Source organism: Peromyscus californicus, unplaced genomic scaffold (assembly GCF_007827085.1).
Source record: "Peromyscus californicus insignis strain IS unplaced genomic scaffold, ASM782708v3 Scaffold_9__1_contigs__length_137607984, whole genome shotgun sequence".
Classification (NCBI taxonomy): Eukaryota; Metazoa; Chordata; class Mammalia; order Rodentia; family Cricetidae; genus Peromyscus; species Peromyscus californicus.
Genome location: NW_026294617.1, coordinates 129,924,949 through 129,944,728, shown reverse-complemented (window position 1 = coordinate 129,944,728; position 19,780 = coordinate 129,924,949). Strand labels below are relative to the sequence as shown.

The 19,780-nt window shown below is 42.6% G+C and overlaps 1 protein-coding gene across 6 annotated transcripts in view; it reads left to right on the top strand.

Moving 5' to 3' along the window:
* Window positions 1-19,780, top strand: part of Miga1 (mitoguardin 1) — an 87,281-nt gene that overhangs the window by 3,839 nt on the left and 63,662 nt on the right. For 3 of the 6 annotated variants that reach the window (XM_052730978.1, XM_052730980.1, XM_052730982.1), the window contains exons 2-7: window positions 105-402; window positions 3,575-3,752; window positions 5,961-6,097; window positions 7,898-8,024; window positions 9,162-9,295; window positions 10,465-10,588. In XM_052730978.1, coding sequence (XP_052586938.1) covers window positions 262-402; window positions 3,575-3,752; window positions 5,961-6,097; window positions 7,898-8,024; window positions 9,162-9,295; window positions 10,465-10,588 — 841 coding nt within the window. In that variant the 5' untranslated portion in view covers window positions 105-261. Of the gene's footprint in view, window positions 1-74; window positions 403-3,574; window positions 3,753-5,960; window positions 6,098-7,897; window positions 8,025-9,161; window positions 9,296-10,464; window positions 10,589-19,780 lie in introns of all 6 variants that reach the window. The other 3 variants (XM_052730979.1, XM_052730981.1, XM_052730983.1) reach the window with 2 other exon arrangements.

Here is a 19,780-nt window from a genome sequence, read left to right as displayed (position 1 = left end):
TGGTGGGCATCAGAGAACAACTTGCAGGAATCGGTTCTCCAATTTTACCAGAGTTTAACTTTTTTTTGAGACAGGTCCTCATTACGTATCTCTGTCTGGCCTAGAATTCGCCATGTAGATCACACTAACCTCAAACTCACGGAGATCTGCCTGCCTCTCCCTCCCAAGAACTGGAATCAAAGGCATGAACCACCACCACACCTGGGAAGAATTTAACTTTTCATCTTTCATGGATAAAGCAACCGGAAATCCCTATGGCTGATGAATTTCTGTTTCGTTGAGTTAAGATCAGACAGGGGAGTCGTGTCGGAAGAAACAGTCAGAGAATCGCAGTTCTCCTTGAAGATGGTCATCCTCAGAGTGTTGGGTGTCCCTGTGCCCTGGTACTGTTCTCTCTCCCAGGTAAACAGAAGGGAAACGAATTTGAATAGTGTGTTTGTGTTGTTCAGTGTAATTTGTTGGTGATTTTTCTTTTCCTTGAGGTTTTTTTGTGTATTGATACTAGGGATTTGAACCTAGAGCTTGGAAGCAGGCGGGCTGCCACTCCCAGCCCCCAAGGGTTTCACACAGCATAGTCAAAATGCTAAAGTAGTTAAATTATACTTTTAAAAATTATTTTGTGTATATGTATATGTACATATACGTATTTTCATAATATATTTATATGTAAATTTTTATATTATATACATATAAGTATATTTCATTAAAAATATGTATATATATACTGTATTACTTTAAAAAGTTTGCCTTTCTTATCCAGGTGTGGTGACATACACCTTTAATCCCATTCATTTATTCATTATTTTTTAATGACTCGTGTATTGTAATAGCATAATATCGTCAAGATTTATCCACATTGTAGCACATATTGGAATTTCCTTTTAATATGGAATTAATATTCCACTGTATGGATATACACATTTTTGCTTGTATTTCCATCTGTCTGTGAACTACTTGGGTTGTTTCCATGTTTTAGCTATCTTGAATAAAGAAAGCTTCTATGATCATGGATATATAAATAATCTCTGGAAGACTGCTTTTAGCCAGTCACGGTATCACACACCTGTGATCTCAGCACTCCGGAGGCAAAGGCAGGAAGACCAGGAATTTAAGGACAGTCTGAACTATAAAGAGACTCCTGTTTAAAAAAAATAATAATAAGTGGGAAAAAATGGTGCTGGGGAGATGACCCGTCCCGCGGGCCAGGTTATTGGGGAGACCCGAGGAGGCACCTCCTGAAAGATCAATGGGGGCGAGAGAGAAAGGAGACCAGGCGCATAAGGGAAGACAGAGTCAGTCTGAGTCGCGTCAAGGTCTCGTTTATTGACTGGTATTGAGGCTTATAAGCAGGGCTTCAGGCAGGGAGGGGGAGCAGAGGAAGCAAAAGGAGAGAAGAATGTAAAATTCCTAAGGACGGGTGAGGTCGCTTTGGTCCCAGGCCCCTGCAGCTGGCTGATTAGCACCTACTCCAGGAAGTTGTACAGCCCGCGGTTAGGCCAGGAACCTGTTTTTTGCAAGGTTTGATAAAGTAAGGAAGGTCACACAAAATTCAAGACACAGCTGTCCGGAGTCGGTCTCCAACAGGGAGATGTCTCAGTGCAAGTATGAAGGCCCCTGGGTGCACAGGCACCCAAACACAAAGAAAGGAAGGCAAGAAAGATCCCGATTTCAGTTTTTTTCAGAATTACTTTTCAGAGGTAGAATTTCTGAATCACATGTTCATTCTTTTCATCTTGTGGGGAGCTGCTCCACTGGTTCCCACAGCAGGGGCGCTTTTTGACATCCCACAGTCTTGCTAATGCTTGTGGTCCTGTCTGACTATGGCGGCCACCCTACAGGTGTGCAGTTTCCAGATCATTCTCTCCTTCTGTGAGTTGTAGTCTGTTGTCAATATCTTTTATTCTAATTTAAAAATATTTTTATTTGGGGGCTGGAGAGACGGCTTAGAGGTTAAGAGCACTGGCTGTTCTTCCAGAGGACCCGGGTTCAATTCCCAGCCCCCACATGGGAGCTCACAGCTGTCTGTAACTCCGTTCTAGGGGATCTGGCTCTCTCACAAGGACATACCTGCAGGGAAAGCACCAATGCACGTAAAATAATAAATAAATTATTTAAAACCCTTTTTATTTTGTGTTTATGGTGTTTTGCCTGTGTGTATGCTGGGCATTGTGTACATGTCTTGGTCCATGGAGACCAGGAGAGGGCGCTGGTGCTAAGTGGTGTGACTGTCTAGATTGCAGGGTTCTAAAAATATTTTCTAATTAATTAATGAATAAAATCACTTATTCCTGTGGTATTTAGAAATAAGTTAACTTTGGTTTACTTATAATTCTGGATATGTTTTAAAAAATGAGCTCACTTTTAAAGTCTGATTTCATTTCTATAGTTAAAAATCTTGCTAATTGTTTATGTAGAAGTTTCAGGTGGTGGTGGTGCTCACCTTTGATCCAGCACTCAGGAGGCAGAGGCAGGCAGATCTCTGAGTTTGAGGCTAACCTGGTCTACAGAGTTCCAGGACAGCCTGAAAAACACAGAAAACCCAAACACCCCACCTCTCCCATCCCCTCTAAGAAAAAAGATTCAGTTTCACGTATTAATCATCATTTGGTCAAGAAATGTTCACAGAGTTGAATTATTTTATGTATCTATTGACTTTAATAATATTTATTTCAAACTTAGATAACTTCAGAGCAGTGAGTGATAGCCTGTTAAATTAAAACAGATTGGCTGGGGCTGAAAGAGGGATACATAGGCTCTTTATAATGTTTACAGATAAATAAGATCTAATTTTATTTTTTTGCGGGTTTTTTTTTTTTGTTTGTGGGGGGGTTCGAGACAGGGTTTCTCTGTATAGCCCTGGCTGTCCTGGAATTGGCTCTGTGGACCAGGCTGGCCTCAAACTCAGAGATCTGCCTGCCTCTGCCTCCTGAGTGCTGGAATCAAAGGCTAATTATTGTTTTGAACAAAATCTGAATCGTTTGATTTTTACCAGTAAAGACTTCGGAGCCAGATGCTGGGGTGAAAGCCTGTTGATCAGAGAGGCAGAGGAAGCACCCAGCTGACCTTCCTCCTTAGCTGAGGTCCCAGAAGCCTTCTTTCTCCTAGGCCATCTCAAAACACCCTCCCTTCTGTTTCCTGTGCATCTGTCTGTCTGCCTCCTGACTCCTTCTTACTCTCTATGATTTTTTTCTTTTCTTTTTCCCTGTGTAGCTTTGGTGCCTGTCCTGGACCTCACTCTGTAGACCAGGCTGGCCTGGAACTCACAGAGATCCGCCTGCCTCTGCCTCCCGAGTGCTGGGACTAAAGGTGTGCACCACCACCACCTAGCGATTTTTTTCTTAATAACCCTATGTTAACTTCTTGTCCACTGGTTGCTTGCTCCACCTCTTGACCTATGGTTGACTTTATTTAATCCTGTTTCCAGTATTCAAGCGGAAAGCTCTTGGATTAAAGGTGTAATCTAGGGCTGAACCAGAACTAGAAACAGGTTTTTCCAGTAAATAACGCAATCTCAGGGTTCACGGGGTGATCAAATATCCTGCAACAGCTAATTTTTTTTTCCAATCTTTTCCAGATCAAATTTTCACCAGTAGCTAAAAGGTTGTTTGTGGTAACTGCTGTGAGTGCTGTATCTGTAATTTTTTTTGCCTATCACTTTAAAAGAAGACGTGGAAAAAAGAAAGAAAAAATACTACCGTGGGAACCAGAGCACCTCCTACTTGAACACACTAAAAGAGCAGCATCAGACAAAGGTTTGTGGAAATTTCCAGATTAAATCTGTGGACCATGAGATACTATGTATCACAGCTGGAGCACGGGTCTGTAAGATTAGAAAGTATGGAGGAGAAAAGACAGATACATTAAAGCCACTTAGGGTCCTGCCACGCAGAAGTGGCTGACAATTCTTTGTTATACATCTCTACAAGTACATCTACATATAAGTATACTGACTTAAAATGTGATGCCTGTCGCAGGGCAGTGGTGACGCACACCTTTAATCCCAGCACCTGGGAGGCAGAGGCAGGCAGATTTCTACGAGTTCAAGGCCAGCCTGGTCTACAGAGGGAGTTCCAGAACAGGAGAGCTGTTGTTACACAGAGAAACCCTGTCTTGAAAAACAAAACAAAACAAAAAGTATGTGTCAATAGATTATATAGTAATGGCCGGGCGGTGGTGGCGCACGCCTTTAATCCCAGCACTCGGAAGGCAGAGCCAGGCGGATCTCTGTGAGTTCGAGGCCAGCCTGGTCTCCAAAGCGAGTTCCAGGAAAGGTGCAAAGCTACACAGAGAAACCCTGTCTCGAAAAACCAAAAAAAAAAAAAAAAAAAAAAAAAAAAAAAAAAAAAATAGATTATATAGTAAAATACAGTTTCAGAGGCTGGAGAGATGGCACAGCTGTTACGACTGAGAACCGTTCTTCCAGAGGAACTGACTTCCCTTCTCAGCATCCACATCTGGCAGCTTCAAAGGATCTGACACCACTGGCCTCTGAGTACCTCACTCATGTGAACATACCCACACAATGATACATATACACATATTTTAAAAATATAAAAATTAAAAAAAAAACCTGTAGAACCATGATACTACATTCACAACCTGCTTTTGAAGTATTTGATAATGTATGAGAATATCATTCTAAGTCAATAGTGTATTCTGTCATTTGTAAAACATAGTAATTATTACATTTGTACAAATATACTGTAATTGAATTCTGTCTCTGTTACCTTTATGGTGTTTGTGATTTTTTTTATTTATGAGATTTTTTTGACAGTCTTATGTAGCCCCAGCTGGCCTTGACTTCACTATGTTGTAGTTGAACTTTTCTGTCCCACCAGCCACTCCCCAATTAACCACACAGAGACTTAATAGTAATTATAAATGCTCGGTCAATAGCTTAGACTTGTTTTTAGCTAGCTTTTATAACTTAAATTAACCCATTTCTATTTATCTATGTGCTGCCCTGAGGCTTGTTTAACTCATCTATGTACCTCCCATCCTGCTCCCTCTCTGTGTCTCATGGCATCTCCTCTGACTCCTCAGACTCTGCCCTTCTTCCCAGGGTTCTCTCTGCCCTGAAAATCCTGCCTAGCTGTTGGCCAGTCAACTCTTTATTAACCAATTAGAGTAATACATATTCATGGTGAACAAAAGAATTATTCCACAGCACTGTGTTCTGAGGCTGGCTTTGAACTTTTGATCCTCTCACACACACAACAATAATAATAATTCCTTGGCCAGGCTAGATGTCTTAGTATTTTACTGTTTCATGTATTTTGTGGTTTTGTGATTTATTCATCAGCACACAGAGTGAATCATTGTTTATTTATTGAGATTTTATTAGATCTCAGACAAGCACTATATTCAGCATTTTATATAATTTTTATAGTAGCTCTATGAATGATAACTACAGTGCCATGTTCTTCTCATTTATGTATTTAAAACACTAGCATATGAAGAAGTTACCAAGGTCATATAACATATGTGTACTGGAATTTGAAACAGAAGAGTCTGCCCTGTCTTGCTGAGAGAAGCTAGACCTGGTGTGTACTCTGCAGATGAGTGTGCAAGTGGTGGAGGGGTCAGAAGTGCACAGAACCAAACACATCTAAGGAGAAGTTGTGATTTAGGGAACAAAGTGCTTACATTTTAAACTGACAGCTTGTGAGGTAGTTGCCAATAGTTTTACACTGATTATAGTAAGTCTTTCAAAACTTTCCTGAACAGTTTGCTGAATGTTTTACTTGGTTATAAAATCTGGTATTTGTATATATAACATACAGACATTAGAAGTGTATATTTTAATAACGTTGCACATCTAATAATTTATGTGCCTGAATAAAATGAGTTCTAAAAAAAAAAAATCAGGTGCTTTCTGAATGAATATAACCTGAGTTTTTTCCCTGAGAGTTACTGTTGGAATTGCTGATGCTTTTGGTTTTGGTGTGTTTGTTTACCAGGTTCCAGCTGCTCCAGCAGTAGACAGAACTTGACCTTGTCACTAAGTTCCACCAAGGACAAAGGATCTCAGTCTTGTAACTACGCTAATGGAGGACTTTTCAGCAAATACTCGGGTTCTGCCCAGAGCTTAGCCTCTGTAAGAAAAACATACTTTATTATTATTATTCTTACATTTGCTTACATATCTCTTATTAGCTTAAGTATCACATATCTGCTGCTCTTAGGGGACAGTCTGGTTGAGTCTGTTTCCTTTGCTGCTGGTGTCCAGTTTCATTGAGTAAGTGATACGGTCCATTTGGTCCTTTGAGAATAGCTTTGATGTGGTAGTGTTAATTCAAAAGTAGGTGCAGGCATCCTTTTTCCTGGACTGGATGTGATGGCTCATGCCTGTAGTTCCAGCACGTGGGTGAGAGGGTCTCCTTGCCTTGTCGAGCTCTCCCTGTACCTTTGGGCTCAAGTCCTTCTGTTACCTTAGCCTCCTGAGTAGTTAGACTGTGGAGTCAGAGAGTCACCTGTGCCCAGTGAAAAGTCGCTAAAATCTGAGGACTTGCGGCAGAGTAGGAACACCTCGACTGGGGGTTTGCAGACTTGCAGTTCTATGAGCTGACAGCATGTTGCAGATGATACTCCTGTAGCTGCGACGGCATTTCCCAAGTGAGTGTTAAAGTGCCTCTCTTAGCAGAAGTAGCTGCAGGGGACTTCTTCAGTCACCTCTTTGCTCTTGCTCAGCCAGCTTCCATTCCACGAAAGGCTGTGAGGCGGGTTCTGCCTTTTAGACAGCAGGTAGTACTTAAATCAGGGTGGTGACTCAGAAGGCAGTCAGGATCTAGGTCCACAAAACTTGATGAATGAGGTCAAGGGAGCAGGAGAGGCAGCTCGGGAGCCAGGAGTATGTCCTGCTCTTGCAGAGGACCTGAGTTTGGATCTCAGCACCTATGTTTAGCAACTCATAACCACTTGTGACTCCAGCTCTAGGGGGTCTAACACAGTCTCCTGACTCCCTTGGGCAACTGCACCCATGTGCAAACAGCTCCACACAGGCACCCATGCATACACATCATTAAAAATAAAAACAAATTTAAAAAATGAAATCTAAAGATGTGGTAAGAGTTGTTTTAAAAATGACTTCTTTTTTTAAAATTTGAGAAATTATGGGAATGGAGGTATTGATGAACTTGGAGGAGGAAGTTTTACTGCGGGAGGAAGGCTGGACTCATTAAGTTTATGATGCCAGCAGAAAAGCAAGTGGAGTCACCAAAGGCACGAGATCTGTATTTAGATTTCTCTCCAGAGAACAGAGCTGGAGTTAGAGACTGGGATCATCTGCGGACAGTGACTGGCATGGTTGGCACAGCGGGTTTTATTACAGAAGGGGCACCTCTACATCATCGTTTAACATTGTCCGAATCCCCAAAGACAGAGTATAGGTTGGAGTAGTTACCATCTGTAAGTACTGACGCAGTAAAGGTTTGTCAAGTCGTCACCTGATTTTTGGTGAAAATATTGATTTATTCTCAAAATATTGTTCTACTTATATATTTTTTAACAACAGGGCCAGAGTAGTTAAGAGTCATGTGAGTACTAAATTTGAATGTAATATCAGAATATTTGAATATAATATCAATTATTTCTTCAGGTAGAACTTACCTGGACTATAATTATAGAACATATGTAAATAATTGGTAAATATAAACTACCATAGCAGGTTTGAATCAGGATAGTGTTTTCCTGGCATGGAAACCCTGGGCTCTATCCCTAGCACTGATTAAAAACCAGGTATAGTGGCACACACCTGTAATCCCAGCATGTGGGAGGTAGAGGCAGAAGGATGAAACATTCAAGGTCATTGCTGGCTATATAGGAGACCGCACATGTATGTGTGTGTGTGTATACCCATGCATGCACGATGATCCACTTTCCTTGGTCTTCATTTCAGGTTCAGAGTGTTAATTCCTGTCATAGCTGTGCTTGTGGAAATTCTAATTCCTGGGACAAAGCAGATGAGGATGACATCAAACTTGTTAACATTCCTGTGACCACTCCCGAGAATTTGTACCTGATGGGTGGGTATAGAACTTCTGAGTTCTAAGACACTGTCATCAGGTTTCATTTGAAGGTAAAAGGAAAGTGAGTTGAGGCTGGGGAGGTGCTCAGTGGCAGAGAGCTAGGCTGCCTTGTTAGTGTCCTGGGTTTGATCCCTAGCACTGTGGGGGGAAAAGAAAAAAAGAAAAACCAAAACCAGTGATTTCTTCTAAGAGAATCAACTGTAATTTTAAAATGGCCTTTGTCTGTTGAATCTACGCTATATAACATCACCAGCTGTACTAGTTTCTTGAGATATAATAAATTATATTATATATTGTGATATAATAAATTACCTTAAATACAGAGACTTTAAAAAACAACAACAACAACAACAAAAAACCAGCAATCAGTTCACTCAGAGTTCTGGAGCCAGAAGTCCAAAATCATTATTACTAAGCTGAAATCAAGGTGTCAATCAGCCGCATTTCTTAGGAGGCCTGTGAGAGGATGCAGTACTGTCCTCTTCCGTGTCTCGTGGCTCCCAGCATGCCTTGGGCTTGTGACAACATCACTCCTCCATGACATCACTCTTTATATCACACTCTTATCTGTGTGTCCCAGCTGCCCAAACCTCTCTGTTATACTTGTAATTTGATTTACCTGGAACTCACTCTGTAGACCAGGCTGGCCTTGAACTCAGATCCACCTGCCTCTGCCTCCTGAGTGCTGAGCTTAAAGGTGTGTCCCACTACACCCCTCTAGTTCATTACGTATTGATTCAGTCTCACAAAGGATCTCATGACATGGCCAGAGAGCAAGTGGATTCTTTGTCAGAATGTAAACTCAATAGCCCTTTGCACAGTTCCCAATAGAGTCCTTATTCCTTTCTGAAACCTCACGAGCCGGCTTCCATTGGCTGCGTCTCTTTCTGCATTCTGGTCTTCCACACTTCCTCCAGAATGGCCCATTAAGCTCTGCTTACAGCATTTTCGGGCATCTTTAGCCTGTAGCATAAACACACTCCTCCTGCAAGCCTACAAACCACATGATCATACTTATCACAGCAATAATAGTACCCTGTCTGTGACTTTCCTTCCAGTTTCTGTTTTTGTCATTTTACATGTTGAGGAAACATGGTTTTGCTCATTTACAGTCACTCTGCTCTTAATCTTTAGGTATGGAATTGTTTGAAGAGGCATTGCGTCGATGGGAACAAGCTCTGACCTTCCGCAGTAGACAGGCTGAAGAGGAAGCCTGCAGCTCTGTTAAGCTGGGAGCTGGAGATGCCATTGCTGAAGAAAGCGTAGATGTAAGGATGGCCTGCTTCGGATTATTGGAAGAGCCTCTTTCTGGGCACTTAATACAAGTTTTTTGCTTTTCCAGCTTGGGACTACGTGAGAGACTTGTGGGCTTCTTTAAAAATTTTTTTTAAAGATTTATTTATTTATTATGTATACAGTGTTCTGCCTGCATGTTTTGCCTGCAGGCCAGAAGAGGGCGCCAGATCTCATTATAGATGGTTGTGAGCCACCATGTGGTTGCTGGGAATTGAACTCAGGACCTTTGGAAGAGCAGCCAGTGCTCTTAACCGCTGAGCCATCTCTCCAGCCCCTGGGCTTTTGTTTTGTTTTGATTTGAGATAGGGTCTCACTATGTAGCCCCCTGCTGACTTAGCACTTTTAGTAGACGAGGCTGGTCTGAAACACTCAGAGCTTGTCTGCCTCTGCTTCCCCAGTGCTGGGATCATGCCCAGCATGAAGGGCTTCTGGCTGGGCATTTTCTATCCAGCTTTTAAGCACTTTTGGTTTTTAAAAAAATGTTTTATTATTTTATACAGATAAGTGTTTTTCCTGCATGTATGTATGTGTACCATGAGTGTGCCAGCTGCATGCAAAAGAGAGTGTTGGGTCTTCTAGAACTAAAGTTGCAAACCGGTGTGAGCTGCCATGCAGGTGCTGAGAATCAAACCCAGGTCCTCTGCAAAAGCACCAAGTGCTCTGAACTGTTGGCCAACTCTCCAGTGCCAAACCTTCACGTGTGCAGACTTCCCTAGGATGTGTAGACGCAGCAGATGCAGTGAATTAGATGCAATGAATTTCTATTGGTTTTGTAATACCGAAGGTAGAACTGGGTCTTTATTGATCATTTCAAAATTGGAGTGGATTGTGGAATCAGGAGCCAGGACAAGGGGCACTAAATCTAATTTAGCAAATCTTCTAGGCAAGTTTTATATAAGCTCAAGTCTGAAAACTCTTAGTCTACTTAAAGGATCAGTCAGGACCCAGTTCTGCCTCTCTATTACAAAAACAATAGGTATGGCTGGAATTTTATGATTAGGTTTGGCCACGGGCACCCGTGAACCCAGCACCAGCTCTATCTACACGGCGAGTTTCTCTGTGGAAGTCACATTCTGTGTTTAGAGTGTTAACGTGAGTGTGATAGTTGCTGTGTGTGACTGTTCTTCTTCTCTCTTTGTAGGATATAATTAGTGCAGAATTCATCCATAAGCTTGAAGCCCTGCTGCAAAGGGCCTATCGTCTCCAGGAGGAGTTTGAAGCTACCCTTGGGGGATCTGACCCTAACTCTCTTGCAAACGATACAGGTAAGGTAGAGAGAGGTTTCTATGGTTTTCTGAAACCTGTGGATTTTTTCTTCTATATATTGAAGTCATTTGCTCAAGTGTCTTATGTATTAAGTTAGAAATGTTTTATGAAATGTCCAAGGAGAAAAAGTGTCTGCTGTAGCCAGGCTGGACAGAGCTCATAAACCAGGCTGGCCCGGCTGCCTGCCTCAGCCTCCCAAGCACTGAGAAGAAAGATCTGAGAAGATTTGGTGAATGACATTTGGAAGAAAGGAATGATTTAACATTGTTTCTTTCTGTAAATTCCTCTTAAGATTGAAATTAGGGAAAGAGGGGGCTGGTGTTGCAGAGATGGTCCAGTGGTTAAGAGCATCTGTTGCTCTTGCAGAGAACTCAGGTTTCATTGCCTGCACCCACATGGCAGCTTACAACCTCCAGTCATGAGGGATCCAGCACCTTCCTCTGATCTTTTTAAGCATTAGACATGCACTTGGTGCCCAGACATATTTTTAGGCAAACCACTCATATACAGGAAGTAAAAATAAAACGTTTTTTTAAAAGAGATTGAAAAAAGGCAAAATTATGTTATGCATTTTGTTTGGTTTGGTTTTGTTGTTGTTGTTCTTGTTGATGTATTTTTGGGACATAGCACTGGCTGTCCTGGACCTCACTGTGTAGCTCAGGCTGTCCTGGAACTCACTGTGTAGCTCAGGCTGTCCTGGAACTCACTGTGTAGCTCAGGCTGGCCTGGAACTCACTGTGTAGCTCAGGCGGACCTGGAACTCATTATGTAGACCAGACTGTCCTGGAATTTACAGAGATCAGCCTGCCTCTGTTCCCAAATGCTGGAAAAAAATTTTTTAAAGTAATTTAGGTCATGATCTGATTGTATCTTATCTATAGTCCTAGCTACTTTGGTACACTGAGGCAGGAGGATTGCTTGAGCCTATGACAGCTACCTTGCGTACTAGCCATCTTGTGCCAGGATCTTTGCTGAGCACTTCATGTCGAGCACACTTTCTGCTCTGAGTCAAGCACCATTCTCAGTGAAAACAGTATGATTCGTGACAAGTGCCATCAGTAACCAGGAGGCTAAGGCAGGAGCGTGAAATCAAGGCCAACTGTCCAGTGCCAGTTTCCAGCAAGCCACCTGGGATACATAGTAGTAGGACCTTATCTTATAAAGAACTGAAGCAGAAGGATGCTAATAACCCTGTGTGGAATCATCCTTATTTTCAGGTGAGAAAAGGGGGGAGTAAAAAACAAGAGTTCATAGTCTTAATCAGTGTACTGTATTGCCTAGACTTGTAAGACTGCTTGTAAGACTGAGCACCGTCTTCGCATAGGAAGGCTGACTATGAACTTTGTGGGCAGAGTCTGTCTGAGAAATGCACCATAGCGGTGTAAAGCTTGGAGCAGGTAGGCACCCTGGGAACCACATACTGCAGAAGCAAGAAGACTCAGTTCTGGGGGTGATAGTATTTTGTGGGGGTCTTCCTTTCTTTTTTTTTTTAATTTTCCAATGCTGAGGATGTAACATGGGGCTTGTATACACTGGTTGAATGCTCTGCCACAGACTTATATGCCTGTGGGCAGGAAGTCAGCACCTGGTGTCTCCCTCAATTGCTTTCCAATTGATTCTTTGAGAGAAAGTCTCTTGCAAACCTGGTGCTCACCAATTGGCTATGCGGATTTGCCAGTGAGCTCTAGGGATCTGCCTGTCTCCTTATAGACACGCATCACCACACGTGGCTTTCAAGTGGGTGCTGGGGATCCGAACCCGGGTCTTCATGCTCACGTGGCCAACACTTCTCTCACTGAGCTGTCTTCCCAGACCCCCTGTTTTTTAACAGAGATTTTCTTCCTCCATACGTGTGTGGGAATCTGGTTAATTCGAGCATCTTTCTTTTCTGTCAGGCACTCAAGTCTCCAGGGCACATTTCACATGTTTTGTGGAAATAATTTTTTTTGTCTATTCTGCTGTCTTATGTTTCTCTTTTATGTGTATGGGAATTTTGTCTGCATGTATGTCTGTGCACCACATGTGTGTCCAGTACCCTAGGAGACCAGAAGAGGGTGTCAGATCCCCTGGATGGAGCCACAAAAAGTTGTAAACCACAATGTGGGTGCTGGGAATGGAACCTCGGTCCTCTGGAAGAATAGCCAGTGCTCCCAACCTCTGAGCCAGGCCCTGCTTTGTCTTTTGAGGCAGCTGAGGATGACCCTGAACTTCTGACCCTCCTACCTCTACCTCCTCAGTGGTTTGCACTACTGTGCTTGCCTTATGTGGTGCTAGGGACTGAATCAACCAGAAAGCTACCTTCATTACTGTTTTCCTTTCCTATTTTCTCTTTCCCTCCAGCATTCTTGCAACTTGAGGCTTTTAAAAACCATAAGATTGTTAGATAAAGACTTAAACTTTTACCAAAAAAAGTTTGCAAATTAAAAAAAGAGGCCTTGAAGCCAAGTGTCAGCTTCAGGTGACATTGGTACCATTCTTAACCTCGGACTCTGCTGTCTCCTGTGCTGCCAAGTTCTGAACATCACCTGGAAGTTTGAAACACACACTCACTCAATCAATCAATCAATCAATGCAATTCTAAAAAAAAAAAATGGAGTTTAGAACAAACTTTAAAAAAATTAGAATTCTTAAGAGATTTTATACATTTTAAAGGTGTAGGATGAATCTTTTCAGCGCCCCCACCATTATTATGTAGGCATAATAGATGTGTTAATAGTTTTGCACCTTGAATACATATAACTTTATGTACTGACAGTGAGGAAAGACTGTTGCATTTTTTTTGTCGCTGTGACATACTTGACAAAGACACCTGAAGGAAGGGCTGTGACTCACAGTTTGAGCACACATGACTCCGCGAGCATGCAGGAAGTGATCCACATGCATTTTTAGGCAGGAAGCAGGGAGTTGAATGCTGGTATTAGCTCACTTTCTCTCCCAATTCACTTTGGGACCTGTCCTTGCATGGTGCTGCTAACGTTTAGGGTGGATCTTTGCTGTGGGATGGTCTGTATGTCAAATGTGTTGCTGATTGGTCAATAAATAAATCACTGATTGGCCCGTGGCCAGGCAGGAAGTATAGGCAGGACAAGGAGGAGAATAGAGCTGGGAAGTGGAAGGCTGAGTGAGAGAGACACTGCCAGCCACCACGATGAGAAACAGCATGTGAAGATGCCGGTAAGCCACGAGCCATGTGGCATGGTATAGATTAATGGAAATGGATTAATTTAAGCTGTAAGAACAGTTAGCAAGAAGCCTGCCATGGCCATACAGTTTGTAAGCAATATAAGTCTCTGTGTTTACTTGGTCTGGTCTGAGAGGCTGTGGGACTGGCAGGTGAGAAAGATTTGTCCTGACTGTGGGCCAGGCAGGAAAACTCTAGCTACAGATCTTCTTTCCTCATTTCACTCAGTCTAGAAACCACTTCACAGACACGCCCAGAGGTTTGTCTCTAAGGTGATCCTGCTAAGTTGACAGTCTGTCAGCCGGCACACGACACTTCCTGATCAACCAACTGTAAACCCAACATACTCTCATTTCACATAGTTTCACCTTGACTAGTAAAAAGGCCATGGGGTACTTCGTTTTACTGCAATACAAGTCCTGCTGAATGTAAGTGTATTTACCTACTGTGACTCAGGGAACTGTGGGCTCTGCTGAAGAGGAGGCCGATATGCAATCACATCATTCGGAGCCTGTGCTGATTCAGCAGGTCAGTTGATTCACATTCACTCACGAGTCTCTTCTTAGCTCTGGAGAGGAGAGCCTGTGGGTCAGATTTCATTGACAGTAGTGGGATCTTCTTGTACCAACTTAAAATTCAAAGTTCCAACAGGAACTGTACTCGTACATTTGGGCCATCTCTGCAGCAGTTATGTATGCCAACTTAATACTATGAGTATAGTTAAAGAGGGTGTTCAGATCTTCTTAGCACAATCAATTTAGTATGTTTATTAACATGTTTCTTTTTAAAAATATAGTTATTTATTTTCATATGTACGTATATGTGCCTTAGTGTTTATGTATATAGATCAAATCCTGAGGAACTGGAGTTACAGGTGGATATCAGCCACTATGTAAGTGCTGGGAACTGAACACAGGTTCTGTTCTCTGCAAGAGCAGCAAGTGCTCTTAACCACAGAGCATCACTCACGCCCCATGTTTCTTTTTAGATAACAGTGTGTTTATTGAGAAACAATACCTATACTAAGCGTTTTACCACTGAGCTACATCCCAAGCTCCATTTTTTTTTTCTTTAACACAAGACAAGGTCTCATGTATTCCAGGCTGGTCTTGAACTCACTGTGTATCCACAACCATGCTTGGTGCTAATAATAAAACTCAGAGACCTGAGCATCCTAGACGAGCACTCTACCAGCTGAGCTACATCTCCAGCCCCTTATTTTGTGGTTTAAAAACATACTTAAGGGCTGGAGGGATGTCTTAGTGGTCAAGAGCGCTGACTTCTCTTCCGGAGGACGCAAGTTCACCTCCCAGCAGCCACATGAGGGCCAATAACTGTCTGTAACTCCATTTCCAAGAGATCTAACGCCCTCTCTGGCCTCGGAAGGCGGTCATGCTTGTGGTGCACAGACATGCAGGCAAGAACACTTGCGCACATAAAATAAAAAAAAAATGAGTAAATGAAACATACTTAAGCCAGATATGGTGGTGCGTACCTTTAATCTTAGTTCTCAGGGAGACAGAGATGGGCAGATATCTGAATTTTTGGGCCAGCTTGATCTACATAACAAGTTCTAGGCCAGCTGGACTATATAACAACACCTTATCTCAAACAGCAAGAACAAAACCTTAAATCAGATTTTATTATAATAATTTGTTCATTAATAATATGTTTGAGGGGCTGGAGAGATGGTTCAGTGGTTAAGAGCACTGACTGTTCCTCTAGAGAACTCAAGTTCAATTCCCAGCATCCAGATGGCAGCTCACAACCCTCTGTAATTCCAGTCCCAGGGGATCCAATGTCCTCTTTTGGTCTCCAAGGCACCAGGCTTGCACATGGTGCACAGACATACTTTTAGGCAAAACACCCATGCACGTAAAATAAATTTAAAAAATATGTATTTGAGGGCTTAGGAGGTGGCTCACCAGTTAAAAGCACTTGGTGCTCTTGGAGAGGGCCCTGACTTTGTTTCAGCACCCACATGGAAGCTAACAACCACGGGACACATGCACACAGACATACATGTAGGCAGAACACTCATGCACATAACATACAAATAAATCTTAAAAACATGCTTAAGCTGGGCGGTGGTGGCACACGCCTTTAATCCCAGCACTCAGGAGGCAGAGGCCAGCAGATCTCTTTGAGTTTGAGGCCAGTATGGTCTACAGAGGGAGTTCCAGGACAGCCAGGGCTACACAGAGAAACCCTGTATCAAAAAACAAAAAGAAAAACAGAAACATGCTTGAGTGAGACTGGAAATGGCTTGATGTAGAGTGCTGGCCAGGCATGAGGCCTGAGTTGGATTCCCAGAACCCACATGAAAGTGTGCGCCTGTTATCCAAGCTTTGGGGAAATGGACACAGGTGGAACCCTAGACTCACTGGCTAGCTAGCTTGTCTGAATTGGTGAGCTCCTGGTTCAGTGAGAGATGCTGACTGAAAAAATATACGTGGAAAATAACTCAGGAAAACACCTGACATCAACCGTTGCCCTCCATATACAAGCACCCATATGTGCTTATAGGCCCATACACAAGCACACAGACATACATACAAACTGCACAAACACACCAAACACACACACATGGCGGCGGAGGGGGGGGATTGTTCCTCCAATGAATGTAACCACCTCATATCCTATGACTGATTTCTTTTTTTTCCTGGTTCTGTGCTGGCATTTCCTTTCTGAATCAGCAAGTCATCATTAGATATGTTTCTAAGCTTTTTTTTTTTTTTTTTTTTTTTTTTTACGTCTATGGGTGTTTTGCTTGCTTGTGTGTCTCTTTGTGTACCGTGGGTGTGCCTGGTACCTGCAGAGGTCAGAAGAGGATGTCAGATCCTCTGGAATTGGAGTTACAAAGGTTGTGAGCCACCTGTGGATGCTGGGGATTGAACCCGGGTCCTCAGGAAGAGCAGCAAGTGCTCTTAGCCACTGAGCCATCTTTCTATAGCCCTCCATAGTTCTAAACCCTTATGTACTAACGTCTTAGTCTTGGCATAAACCATAGGTGTTTGTTCTACCCTTCTTGTTACAGACTTTAGTCACAACGGATGAAGTAAAGGTTTGAATTAGGTCTCTGCTAACCCTGTTGACGGTTCCTCACTCACTCCTGAGAGGCTTATTGTTGAATGTGCTGTTGAAACCGCTAGGGGGCAGCACACCTTACCTCCAGTTTGGAGACCAATGACTCATAAATGTCATTCTGTGCTGCCTCTTGAACTGAGAGTTAATTTTAAGCCAACACTTCTGGCACATTTTACATACACCTGCCACTGTAACTCAGAGTGAAAAAAAACCTTGACAGTTACTCACAAAACACTTGAAATAATAGTGAAAATGTACATGAGTGTGTAAGGGCTTCTACCTCATAGCGTCCAGATGTTTAGGACTGTGTTTATTCATAGTTTCTGTTTTTCAGATTATTAACAGTGGTGATTTTATAATTGTACAAATTGTTTTTCAGATAGGGTCTCCCTGTATATCCAGTGCAGGCTTTAAACTCGTTGTTTAGTTTGGGCTGGCTTCCAATTCACAATCCTCCTGCCTCAGTCTTCCAAATGCTTCAATTGCAGGTGTGTGTCACAATGTCTGGATAGCTATTGTAATCTTTGTTTAATTTTCAAAACAGAGTTTTCTTATGTATCCCTGGCTGTACTGGAGCTTGTTTTGTAGACCAGACTGGCCTCGAACTCAGAGATCCCCCACCTCTGCCTCCTGTGTGCTGGGATTAAAGGCGTTATATATTATAATTTTTAAAAAATATTTTTACTTATATGTGTGTGTTGGGGTGTACATGTGTATGTGGGTGCCTGTGTAGGCCAGAAGAGGCATCAGATCTAGAACTAGAGTTACAGGAGCTTGTGAGCCAGGACTATGGAGCTGGGGACTGAATTTGGTTCTCTAGGAGAGCAGTGAGAGCTCTTAACTGCTGAGACATTTCTCCAGCCCTGTTATATATTTTTTAACTTTATATAAAAAATATTGCAAAAAAAAAACAATGTCTGAATGTTCAATCAGCCAAGCCCAAGATGGTTTTAGTTCTAGGTAAAGTGACCAGTATAGTTTAGTAGTTAGTTATGAATATAAACTTAGAAGCTGAGCAGGCATGGCCTAATATCCTGCCTCCACCCCAAGCCTTGACCTTTCCTTAGACTTAGTTTATCTAGAAGATGTAGGATTAGCCTGGCCAGGTTTTGCCAGCCTGTAATCCCAGCTTGGGAGGCCAAGCCAAGAAGACACAACTTCAAGGCCTGGCTAGGCTTTCAGAGTAAGTTCAAGGACAGACTGGCCACGTTGGTGAGGCCCTTGTCTCAAAGAGCAGGAGGAGGACTGTGCTGTAGCTGGCTGGTGGGGAGCTTACCTCGTGGGAGGCCCACTGCATGTAGCTTCAGTACCAAAAACAAGTATAGAAGACCAAGAACTTTGATGTTAATTCATAGAACACTTGAGATCACATGTTTGAGAAAGGCAAACACTGCCTTGCTTCTGTTTATTATTGTATTTTATTCCAGCTCTCTAAAGGGGCCTATTCTAAGATGATTTTACAAAGTGCATACTTATGGGGAGATGAATGTAATATGTTTGTAACTTGCTTTGCAGTAATATTGTTCAGTCCTATTTTCTAGACAATAGTATCTTTCCTGTGAATTAATTTTATATTTTTAATAATAATAACATTTGCATTTACTGAAAGAAGATATGTCTCTCTTTGTGTGTGTGTGCGTGGGTGTGTGTGCGCGCGCGCGCGCACACACACACACGTTTGCACTTTCGTATGAGTACACGAACTGAAAATTTTCACTAAGATTTTTATTTTTAAAATCATCTCTGAATTTTTGTATTTCCCTGGTTTTGTCTTTCAATTCTCTTGCTGATACTGTCTCTGTGCACAGTTCATGCACGATCTGAACCTTCTCACGCTTTTGGTTTTTGCTCATAGAAGGCAGTAGAAAGCATGGGCGCTTTCCTCTGTACCTCAGGGAACATTTGTTGGTCTTTGGGATGCCATTCTGAGACCTACTTGTTTTCTAGGTTCTGAGTTAATTTATGGCACAAAAAAAGTTTACATTTTTTCTTTGATTTTAAAAATTAAAAAACAGGGTCATTTTAGGTAAGTCTATGTGATATTTATATGTATGTGCTTGTGTGGGTGTCCATGTGGAGACCAAAGATCAGTGTGGAGTGACTTCCCTGATCAATCTCTGCCTGGTTCTTTGTATGTGTTCAGTATGCATGTTTATAGAAAGGCCGTGTTTGTAGTGTGTGTGTGTGTGTGTGTCTGTGTGGTATATACCATGGTGATGTACTGGTGTGTATGTGTGTGTGTGTGTGTGTGTGTGTGTGTGGTGTGTGCAGCCTGGTGATGTACTGGTGTATGTGTGTGTGGTGTGCACAATGGTAATGTACTGGTGTGTGTGTGTGGTGGGTGTGCACAATGGTAATGTACTGGTGTGTGTGTGTGTGTGTGTGTGTGTGTGCATGTATGTGTGTGTGGTGTGCACCCTGGTGATGTACTGGTGCATATGCGTTCCTGTGTATGGACTGGTCTCTGATCCTGGAGTTGTTACCTTAGCTAGGCTGGCTGACCAGCCCAGCTTCAGAGACTCTCCTGCCTCCACTCGCCATGCACTGAGCTTGTGGACACATGCTACAGCGAGTGGCTTTGTTTGGTTTTGGTTTTGGAGACAGGGTTTTCTCTGTGTAGCCCTATCTGTCCTGGAACTCACTCTGTAGACCAGGTTGGCTTCAAACTCCCAGAGATCCTCTGCCCTCCTGAGTGCTGGGACTAAAGGCTTGCACCACCACCGCCCAGCTCTTTCTTTCTTAATACATGGACACCAGAGATCCAAACTAAGGTTCTCAAGCTTGTGCAGCAAGCACTTTATTGACTCATACTTTATTCTTTCTATTAATTTTTTTTCTGGTCTTGGGGTTTGGTGAGCACCCCCAGAGAGGATCCAGTTTCCTGTATATCACGTGTCTTGTTAGCAGTTTTAAATCTCTACCC